Raw genomic sequence first — 12,016 nt, 5'->3', positions numbered from 1 at the left:
ACACCATCACCTTGGAATGTTTAATGTGTTGCATCATAAGCCCAACACCATCACCTTGGAATGTTCAATGTGTTGTATCATAAGCCCAACACCATCACCTTGGAATGTTCAATGTGTGTGCATCATAAGCCCAACACCATCACCTTGGAATGTTCAATGTGTGTGCATCATAAGCCCAACACCATCACCTTGGAATGTTCAATGTGTGTGCATCATAAGCCCAACACCATCACCTTGGAATGTTTAATGTGTTGCATCATAAGCCCAACACCATCACCTTGGAATGTTCAATTTGTTGCATCACAAGCCCAACACCATCACCTTGGAATGTTCAATGTTTTGTATCACACGCCCAACACCATCACCTTGGAATGTTCAATGTGTTGCATCATAAGCCCAACGCCATCACCTTGGAATGTTTAATGTGGAGGTAGATTTATGCAAACCATAATCAGCCTGATAACCATAGAATTCCATTCATATGCTGCCTACATCCTGAAACGGTTAGAAATATTAGATTGGAATCACATAGTGGGACTACTATGACCTATGTTAAAAAAGCAACCAATCCTAATGATGTGCAGTCTGACAAAGAAAGTCAAGATTGTTGCCATACAATATGGCATGCAAAATGAACTGCCACTGTCACTGTCAAAGATTGCAGGATGCTTCAGAGGATATGAGATTCTCTCATGATGGGGGGGTGATAAACATATTCACAGTACAGTTACTGTATTGTAAACTGGGCATTGTTTCCTGCATATGCCTGCCAGGCTGCCAAGGATACCACGCTATCTTGGTACTGTAATGATGAAGGGAAGGAAGAAGGAAATGAAAGAAAGCAAAGAAAGAGAGCTAAGGTAGTGGTGGCTATCAGTGAGCCAATTCCTCACTGAAAGAGGGGAGTGGTAGATGGTCGTAGTTTTGTGTGTGTGTGTGTGGGGGGGGGGCGTTATTCAGCACCACAGTGACATGTTTACTACACACACACACACACACACACTCGTGCGTGGGACAGCCGCCAGGCGTGTCAGCGAGCATCTGCTCCGAGAGGCACTGAGAGCTTTCACAGCGCAGAGGTGGGAACGTCCACCTTCTGTGCCCCGTCACACTCCAGAGCCGGAGCCAGAGCCAGCAAGGACCCTCCTGTTGGGGCTGCAGTCTCTGCTGCTCCACGTCTCCATGACTGTTAACAGCCCTCTGGGTCAGCCCTCTGTCTGTCTGTCTGTCTGTCTGTCTGTCCGTCTGTCTGTCTGTATATCAGTCTGTCTGTCTTCATTATCCTCCTATATCCCTCTGGCAATCTCTGTCATCAGTCTGCTATGTGTCTGTTTCGCAGCTTGTCTGTTTGTCCGTGTATCCGTGTGTCTGCCTTCATGATCTTCCTATATGCCTGTGGTGGTCCCCGTCGTCAGCCTGTTTCATCCTCCTGTTTCTCAGCTTGTCTCTCTCTGAATCAGTCAGTCAGTCAGTCTGGCTGTCTGTCAGTCTTTGTATATGCCTGTGGCCGTCTCCTGTTTATCAGTTTCATAGGCCTCCTTGACTGACTGTCTCTGGTCTGTCCATCTCTGTCAGTCTGTCAGTCCGTCCGCCAGTCAGTCTGTCTGTCTGTCTATCTGTCTGTCACACCAGCAGATGATCCATCCTCATGGACGTCAGAGCATCTCTTCATCAGACAGACTGGCAGCAACTTCTTCCTCACCTCCATCTGAGCAGGAATGCTGTCATGAATCCTCCAGTCAGCCGATCAGAGTTGTACCTTGAGTTGGGAAGGGGTGCTTTTTTTTGGGACGCCTGTACTCCACCTTGCCCAGTGTCTCAGTAGTGGGGTGATGTCATCTAATGAAGGTGGCCAGAACTGTGGCTCTGTCCTGCTGGTATTTGTCCAGTACCTCATCCTCTCCACACCACAGGATGCCAATCTCTCTATCTCTCGATCTATCTATCTCTCTCTCTCTTTCTTTCTCTCTCTCTCTCTCTCTCTCTCTCTCCTTCAACATGTATTCCTGTCTTTCACTCGCTGCCTTTTTCACCCATTTTGTTTCTTGGTCTTTCTCTTCCTCTGCTTCGCTATTTGCCTTGCAGGTCACTCCCTCTTTTCCTCCTCTCTATCTGTCCCTCTATCCCCCTTTCATTCATCCTACGTCCTTCTCTGTCCCTCTTTCTCTCCTTCATGTCTTGCCTCCATACTTCTCTGACTCATCCTCTTTCTTTCACTCTATCTCACTATGTCTCACTCTCTCTTTCTCTCACCTCCTCTCTGTCTCTCTCTCTATATATCTCTCCCTCTCTTTGTGGTTGTGATACAAAGTGTGATGGACACATCCAAATGAACTCCAAATGGTTTCCAGCAGCGGCGCACACAGGCTGGGTGAAAGCCATTCTGCCTTTCAGAAAGTTATTAGTGAACAGAATGAGCGGGATTAAGGCAAGGGACTGCATTCCAAATGAGACACTCGTCTGTGCCGAGATGTGGGTTTTGGTCTCCTTTTGGTGTGTGTGTCTCTGTGTGTGTGTATGTGGTTGTGTGTGTGTGAGCTAGAGAGAAAGAGTAAGAACAGAAAAAAAGAGAGAGAGAGCGAGAGAGAGTGTGAGAGATTTGTCTCTTGGATCCAGGAGAGATAATGAAACAATTAGAACCATCCAATATCCACATCCCGGCATTAACTTAACTGTCATGAAACAGCACACACACACACGTACACACACACGCTCGCACACACACACACACACACACACACACACACACACACGCTTGCACACACACACACACACACACACACACACACACACACACACACACACACACACACACACACACACACACACAGCCACCATCACATTCTTGCATTAACTAAACTGTCATCAGAAAGTAAATGTGTTTTGTGTTTGCTCTGGGTTATTAAGTGCCGGTCTAATGCAGGCATCAGTTATGCATTGGATATTTGACAACTGTGAAGAATAAACCTATTTCCTCCCCACGAGCTTTCCTCCCCGAGCACGTCTCTCCACGCCATCAAACGCTTCCCGTCCTTAACAGAGGGGGGTCTCAGAGGGCCCCATCCCTCCATTTTGTTCATCCGTACCTCTGCTTCCATCTGTCCGGGGCCTTCATCACTCCATCCCCGAAAGAAAATAACACCATGGAAAAACTAGAGGAAAGAAGGCTCTCTACAACTGCCTTTGGAACAAGCTTCTTTCTGCATATCGTTAGATAGTAGATAGTACTCACAATCTTAATCTTTAAAACCCACTGTGAAGCTGCCTATTGGAGAATCCTTAAAATATTTTTTCTCAATAAGTTTTAAGTCATATTGATTTCAGTTTATACATGTTCCTTACTTTGGATTGTTAATATATATTTTCTCTTGTTTGGATTCTGTAAGTATTTCTTGCATTCCTATCATTTCTTTCAAAATCATTCTTTCTACTAATATCCCTGATATTAAAGTCTTTTCAGTTCTGTACATCCTAAGTAAATGACATATAGATATGTAGAACTGTTCTGCTTCTATAGCAGAGCTTAGAACAGAGACTGCCTTGCAGATGTATTAAATCATAATTCGACCTATTACATTGTTTGTACATTGCCTTTTTTAGGTTACAGAAGACAGCTAAATAAACACCTTCTTCACACCTGACATACTGCAAAACAGTGTTCAGAATGGCATCACCATCAGCTCTTTTGAGTGCCCTACATGTAGCCAGAGGTGGCAAATAGTATCGCAAAGTGGTATCCACAGTAACACAAGTTTAAACACAACAGAACATAGCGACACCGTTTAATGTCTGTAGAAATGCACTTAAAATAACTACTGCATTAGTGAACATCTACGCATGTCTTGCCTCATGCATTGAGTTTAAAGAACATTATTGCTGAAGTCCACAACACAAAATGCACAGCTGAATGAAGCATGCCACAGTGAAGGAAAAATTTAACTGCCTGAAACGAACTTAATGTGGAGAAAGACTTGACAGTTTCAGAGGAGATACCATTGTCCCAATTTTGTAAGAAAACTTAGTAGTCTTAGCTCATACTGTTAAATACCAACAGATAACCATCAAGAAGTGTCCTGCCTGTTGCCATGGCAATAAAGGGCTCTGTATGAATCAACTCCATAAGGAACTAGCGCAATAATCACAGCATGAATAATAACAGTAATTACAGAACCTAACCTTGACAGTCATGATGTGCAATCACAGAATGTTCAGACGGATCTCAAGTGTAAGGTTGTCACCAGGAAGTACGATAAGGGGTCAGGTTTATCAGCACATTGTATGACCTTAGAGATGGTGGCCTTGATGCACATCTTCAGCGGAAAATAAATAGCCTGGCCGCACAGTTTGTGCGGTACGGAACAGCATAACCTAAGGCATCTCTTCAGCTATCTGACCTCACCCCCATTGGCTTAATCAGTCAGTGACACCAAAGAGGACAGTCAAGGATGAACCTCTGAAAACTCACAGAATGACACACTGCACACTGCACTGGGCTCCTCTGGTGGGCAAGGTTGCTGAGCAAACTGATAAATACAATTGGCATCAGGGTTTGGTAATAGGATTAGCAGAAGGCAGAAAACCAATATGCCTGCACACTGACAACTCACTCTCTCACAACAAAAACACAAAACACACACTCACAACCATTGGTCATACTTTCTGAAGGACAAAGTAATGTTATTTTCCTTTTTCAATTCAATTCACAATACCCAAATGACCTTTTTTATCCATCTTTGATTACATTTGCTGTTATCCAATATAAGTGCATATGCATTTGTGTCATAGCTAACACATAAGTGTTTTTGGATAATTTGTGAAATTGCAAAGGTATTGAAAACTGTGTTGTGCCTGTTGAGAGTGTGCCTGTTAATGAATATTCTCCATATCACTTATCTAGACAAATACACGAGGGAGACTACATTTTTCAAGATGTTGGGGGTTAAAACATTTTTCAAGATGTTGGGGTTTTAAACATACCAAGTTATGGCCAAAGTTTCAATATAGAAGAACTTTTATGAAGCAAAAGTTACACAAAACCATAATACATTAATGCTTGAGTTATTCTCCATGATGACTTGGCAATGTAGCAAAGTGAATTCTTTCTAATGAAAGTAATGTTTTCATGTAAAGTGTTTCAAAGTAACATTCCCAGCAATATTCCCAATTGTCCCACTAATATTCCCACTGTCCAAAACTAAACACCAAACAGCGACACATAACCACAATGACACGGTAATGCTACCGATAATGACAGAAAACACACAGCCCATAAGCACATAGAAACAACATCCCAAACAGCATAGGCTAAACTCAGAAACATTGCACATTTTAGTGTCCATCAGAATTCAGCTCCATTCCAAATGAACTTAAGGAGAGAGAGAGGGAGAGAGAGAGAGGGTCAGAGAGAAAGGGAGAGAAAGAGGATGGATTGAATAGATGGTGAGAAGGGCATCATCTGTATTGTGGAGGGCGAAGAAGGATGATCTTCGGTTGAGGACAGAGCGAGGGGGACAGAGTGAATAATCAATCTCACAAACACATACAGATGCACTCCACACCACACCACGTACACTCAACATCACCAGCCAAACCGGGGCTAGAAATGAGATTCCAGGTTAATTATAGTCTGGTCACTGGTGGCAGTGTGTGTGTGTGTGTGTGTGTGTGTGTGTGTGTGTGTGTGTGTGTGTGTGACAGAACAGCCCCTCTACAAGGTAAGATTCCAACCTCCAAATCATTGCCATCCCATTGCCACACATGCACACTCACAGGGCTGATAAGCAGACTAACACACACACACACACACACACACACACACACACACACACACACACACACACACAAAGACAGTGATGTTGGAACCCCCTTCACACACACACACACAGTCACATTCAGAAAGGACAGGAGCTCAGCTGCTTCATGAGAGACTGCATCTGATTTTGAGTCTCAAAAGACCCAGAAATCCAAACCTTTACACAGAAATTCCTCCTGCCTATTCGTTTCTGATGCTCACAAGAGTATACACACCCACCCCCCCCCCCCCCCCACACACACACACACACACACACACACACACACACACGTACAGACTGGCATGAATCTAATAATCCATCCATGCCCCTCAGAGGAAGTGTGAATATGATTATGTGTGTTTCTGTGCCTGCAAGAGTGTGTGCATGTTGCTATTGTTTCAATGCAAAGTAACCAGGAATAACATTCATGCAAAGCGTCATGTTTTCACCTTTAAACATGACCAACAACAGCTCCTCCTTCTCCAAATACAGATCACACACACATACACATACACATACACCACCACCAGGCTTCCATTTTTCGCACAAACACTTAGGCACACGCAAACACACAGAGACCCTCTCTGTCTGAGAATCCATCCACGTCCAGCAGTGCAAAGCAGAAGACAAGCAGAGAATAGCCCTCAAACTCACCCTCTCTCTCAGGCTACGTAGCTCCTCTCCTCTCCTCTGCTCCCTTCTCTTCTGTCCCCTCGTTTTCCCCTCTCACACACACACACACACACAGACACAACACAGCTACTGGATGGGTTTGCTTTTCATCGTTTTGTTCTCTCCCTCTTTTCTCTCTTTGGGGCTTCCACTCCCTTGCTTTGTCCTCCTCTGTGGCTTAGAGAGCGAGTGAGCGAAAGAGTGAAAGAGAGCGAGAGAAAGAGAAGAGCACACATCCACACAAAGAGCTGTTCTTCGCTGCGCTGCTGCTCCCTGTAGCATCCAGACAGCAGGACAACATCAAAGCGGCTCGGGGGGAACACTTGAGGGGCCCATTGTCTCGGCTCGCCTCCGTTTTTTTTCTTACGGGCTCACCCCCTCCACTCGCCTGCAATGGTACGGTCCAGGCATTCACGCCAAGCAGCTTTCACACATGCAGGGGTGGCTTGTCTCAAGCAATTGCTGACAAGCCACAAACAAGGCAGCCACCCCCTCCCCTTCTCTTTCTCGCACACACACACACACACTCACACGCACACACACTATGCCACCCGCCCTGAGCCCCTCCACCACCATTCAGCTCCTCCCATGTCTTCTCTCCTCTCTCTCTCCTTTCCCCGTCGCTCTCTCTCTATCCCCCTCCTTTTCCCTCCTGTCCTCTCTCTAGCCCCCTCCTTTTCCCTCCTGTCCTCTCTCTATCCCCCTCCTTTTCCCTCTCTCCCTTGCTGCCCTTCCTCTCTCTCTCTCTCTCTCTCACTTTCACTGAGTATCAGCCTCCCAAAGGCTGATGTGCTGGCACATACAAGCGCACACACACACACACACATAGACTCAAACACACATTAGCAAGCACTCATACAAACACACAAATGCAACTACACACTCTTTACCACACACACACTTATGTACACACACACACACACAAACACAGCGGGGATGCTTGGGGGTCACAGCGGCTCTCACACTGTGCAGGCAGCTTACAGCTCTCACTGAAAAACACAGAGAGAGAAGGATGGAGTGTGATGGAGGCTGGGGGCATCCACTCTCATGTCTGCCGTGATTAGAAACACACACACACACACACACACACACACACACACACACACACACACAGAAGATAGGGGGTGGGGGCAGGGGTTTAGGTAGGGCAGTGGGAAAGGGGGAGGTGTTAGTTTCGGAACAATAAGCATCAAATTGAAGAGATAAAAGTTCCGTTTGAGTGTGTGATCCACTCTTCACACAAACACACACGACTCTCTCTCTCTCTCTCACACACACACACACACACACACACACACACACACACACACAAACACCTTGACATATAATTGACATCATGTAAAAATATGCATTCACCGTTAACACCAGTCTCATTCACAAACACACACACACACAGAGACAGGTTATATACAGTAATGTAAAGCACGTACACACACAGAGAATTACCACAAACACCAGCAAGACCACCAAAAAGTGCACACACATAACATCACAAATACTGGTGTGTGAGATAAAGAGAGAGAGTTGGAGAAAGTGAGAGACTAAATGAGTGAGCAAATGAGTGTCGGTGAAACTGGGTGAATGTGTTTTTGAATGAATGAACAAGCGAGAAAAATAGGTGTGAATGACTGAGTGAAAAATACCCGCACACACGCTCTCTCTCTGTCTAACACATTCACTCATACAGACAAACACCCGTGCGTACACATGCTCACACAATGTAATCGATCCACACAAAGGGTTAATATTCAACCACTGCACTGGAGTGTGTGTGTGGGGGGGGGGAAGCTAGAGATGGGGGTGGGGATGGGGCAGCAGACAGGGCTGGAGGGGTAAGGAGTGAGGGGGTGGAGGCGGGGTTTGTGCAACTCCACTGGGGATTGGTGGAGTGCTTGATGGCTGAGACTGAGCTAAACTATCTGGCCTGAGAGCAGAGGGGAGTTTGAGAGGGACTGGTCTTCAGCTGCACCCCCCCACCGCCACCCACCCACCCTCACCCCCTCCTCCTCTCTGCCTCTCCCTCCCCCTCCCCCCAACACTGAAGCTGTAAAGTGGGCTCATTTTCACATCAATAAACAGGAACAGTGTGTGATGTTTCAGCGTCGTTTTATTATATTATAACATTTTATCTGCCGTGATAAATTAGCACACGTGTGTATTATTGCAATCATATTCCTGTGGTAAATCCTGGATAGCGAGAGAGAGCCGGGGTGAAGGTGTCACAGCAGTGGGGACGGTGTGAGATACGGCACCGCCGTGGTTCATGTGTCACTTTTATGGCTTTAAAGGAAGAGCACTCAATCCATTCGTGTCCACATGAGGATTTAAAGAAAGAAAATCTCAGCAGTGGGTAAAACAATGGTCCCTCAGATAGACCTGAACCTTGAACCCACCACCCTAAACATACAAGATCCTGCCTCCGCCAAGCTCCTGTGCTTACGTGCTCATTGCTTTTCCCCATGCAGCCGTTTGGTGAATATTGTGTGAGAATAATCAACAGGGTGAATAGGAGAACTGACCAGGAGATGTGAGCAAACAGCTCAGTGTCCATTAGTAGTTGTCCCCACTGGAGACGAGGGAAGCCTCGGAACAAAAGGTTCCCTAAAGACTTACTTGGGCTCCCCATAAGGAAGGCTCTCACAACTGCAAATAAACACAAGATGTGCTAATGTCAGATCCATTTCTAATTTCATCTTACTTCGCGGTAGACACTTCAAGGGAGTAGGTAGGCTGACGTCAGGCCAAACACTTCAGCAAAACCATACCGCCATCTTGTGGTCTTATTTGTGGCTGCATCTGTATCTTTCACTGACTGATCTGTCCATAAGGTATCATTGAGTTCTGTCAGAGCGTAAGTGACATGCTTATATCGGCATGCCTGAATGTGAAAGTGAATATGAGGTGAGCTGCATATATTCTGAATGAGAAAAAGCTAACTATAGTGTATCAAATATTGTTGGAATTTGTAATATTTGTGTTTGGTCTTTCTCTGAGAATTTGAGGAGATACTTACAACAGCACAAGTTTTACTGTCAACACAGTTTATTTGATGTTTACATGTTAACAGACCAGTGGTCTCCCTTTGCATAATCAAATCATAAGTAATATTGTTCTTTTATTCTTTATTATCATTCACTGTATAACACATTAACATGCCATGCAGGGGTGAAGTCAGGGCTGGGCTGGGCACTCTGGGGAATCTCTTCAGTTTAACTCTGAGACTCATCGCTGCAAGAGCTGCTTAAGAGAACACGCTGCCGCTTCCACGGTGCAGTCAGAACCACAAACTTACAACGCAAAGTCTGAGAAAAGGACAAACAGAAAGAACCAGTGAGAGGGAGACAGCGAGAGAAAGAGCATTAACTGTTTAATGTTCATTGTTTACATCTATTGTTCAATGATGAATGTCTAACATTGTTTGATAATAAATTGATATAAAGAAAATAAATGTCTAAGTCATAAAAGATGTGGTCACACTTTATTTGGATGATCCCTTATAAACTTTCCACAGATGCTCAGATTATCTACAATTTATGGTTTAGTTTAGGGTTAGATTTGGTTAAGGTTAGGGTTAGGGTTTGGTTAAGGTGATGCCTCTAAAGGTAGACTATCTAAAACCAAAGTTTTAACCAAAAATGTCTATGTTAAATGTTTACTATAAATGGGTAATACATTGTTACTCTAGTACTAGAAAATCAACAGCAGACTGAAACACTGAAAGGCTTCAGTAAAGGCTTCAGGGACTATGTTGGCACTTTGAGATTCTTCTGAATGAAGATACAAATCAAATTAATTATTATTATAATTAGAATTCTGAATGCTTACCTGTCCGTTTGCTGAGCCAGGAGTGCAGGCGTCAACTCCTTCTGGGCCACACGGGATCTTCTTCACCTCAACATCCATGTCATACTGGCCCCCACCAATGGGCTGTGAGAAACATTACTCTGTCAGATTCAACGTATGTGTGTGTGTGTCTGGGTGTGTGTGTGTCTGGGTATGTGTGTCTCTGTGTGGTGTTTCCTCTGTGTTTTTGGCATGTCTTATAGGTTAATGGCTTTTGACTTATTTGCTTTCATCCTCCATTTTCAGCTCTGAGGAGCAGAGGAGGCTGCATGCACCATGCACAGTGGGGGCATTGCGTACACATATTTCTCGCACTCAGCTCTTTGTCTGTTTTACTAACCAAGCTGGTGGCAGGGTGCTGTCTAAGCAGCCGCTCTCTCACTGGATTGTGGAGGCTATCTCTCTAGCATATAACAGAAAGGGCCTGCCTTTGCCTGAAGGTGTGCATGCTCAGTCCACTGGGGGGTCGGGGGGGGGCACTATCCTGGGCACACATCATGGGGAGGTGTGCTCTGCCGTGTCCTGGGCATCCTCCCACACCCCTCTACACTTCTACCACTTGGACATGGCCGCCTCCATCCTCACCACTGGTTCGTTTGGGTGCTTATATTCTCTTTAGTCTATAAAACTATATCTAAAGAGGGAAGCTGCAGAGCTCCTTATCAGGGAGCAAAATTATAGTGCATAATGTACGGTACTCCCTCAGGCAAAAAATAAAACTGTTTGCACATGAGCTACTAATCTTTGGCTCACTACTACACAAATAATACATTGTGAAATAAATCCAAGGTTTGCAAATAAAGCGTCCTCATTGATTAACCACTGACGACAGGGCATCTGGGAGCCCTCAGGAAGACACACCGACATGACAGTGACTTACAACTAGCATACCCAGTAAGGGAAGGCAGAGAGATGACACACATTCACACTTAAAACACATTTCAAAAAATGGAAAATCAGAGAAAGCAACAGCTTTGATTAACATACAGTAATCAAGGTGTGGGGGAAATATACGAAATACAGACTGGTATAATATTCACTATAACATAGTTTATAATTTATAATACAACACAGACTCAGAATGGGGAACAACTTCATGTCCATGAATCAAACACATAATAAAGTCAGACACATGTAGGGCAGACACACAGAGCGAACCTACAGAACAGACTATGTACCCAGACAGAGACAGAGAATGCAGACACGGGCTACTACAGTGCACCCGAGGTCAGGAGAGAATCTCAATCTCACCGCCTTGCTGACAGAGACCACCCTTCTGATGCTGTATTGATGGGCCTTGTCGTGGAAGCTGAGCGATTCGAGGGCAAACGAGGCACAAGCCCGGACCTCAGGGTCCTGTGGGTCCACAATCTCTCCCTCAGGGACCGCCGTCGACATGGCAACCAAGGTTAGAGCTGTCGCACAAAGTAACCCCCAGGACTGAGTCATCTTGAGGCAGGTGGCTGTCAGTGCTGTCAAGTGGGACCAACAAGTGCAAGTAGCACACAAGGTGGCTGTGTGTCAGCACACAGACACTCCTCCAGATAAACACACACACAGATTGGCCTGGCACTGCCAGCAGCAACCTCTTTGTTCTTTCAGGTGTTTCACAAGAGAGTTGTTGTTTAAGCATGCTTTGAAAAAGGGGTCAACTGAACTACACTCTACTGCAGTGACACCTAGTGGAAAGATAGTAGAGTGCCGTGTTT

General features: G+C 45.2%; 2 protein-coding genes across 2 annotated transcripts in view; both read right to left on the bottom strand.

Moving 5' to 3' along the window:
• LOC308363222 (B-cell CLL/lymphoma 9 protein-like) overlaps positions 1 to 6,514 on the bottom strand; it is a 47,189-nt gene extending 40,675 nt beyond the window's left edge. The window contains exon 1 of the mRNA XM_080836018.1: positions 6,447 to 6,514. The gene's annotated coding sequence lies outside the window, so the exon portion shown is untranslated. The remainder of the gene's footprint in view (positions 1 to 6,446) is intronic.
• Positions 6,515 to 9,673: 3,159 nt separating this feature from the next.
• LOC308362588 (bitiscystatin-like) lies at positions 9,674 to 11,756 on the bottom strand (the record flags this gene model as incomplete). The annotated part of the gene is made up of 3 exons (XM_080835310.1): positions 9,674 to 9,766; positions 10,290 to 10,391; positions 11,559 to 11,756. The coding sequence occupies 3 exons, from the start codon at positions 11,754 to 11,756 to the stop codon at positions 9,674 to 9,676; spliced, it is 393 nt and encodes a 130-aa protein (XP_080691436.1).
• Positions 11,757 to 12,016: the final 260 nt, after the last annotated feature.

The sequence above is a fragment of the Sprattus sprattus genome (genome assembly GCF_963457725.1).
Source record: "Sprattus sprattus genome assembly, chromosome: 3".
Classification (NCBI taxonomy): Eukaryota; Metazoa; Chordata; class Actinopteri; order Clupeiformes; family Clupeidae; genus Sprattus; species Sprattus sprattus.
This window is presented reverse-complemented; position numbering and strand designations above follow the sequence as displayed.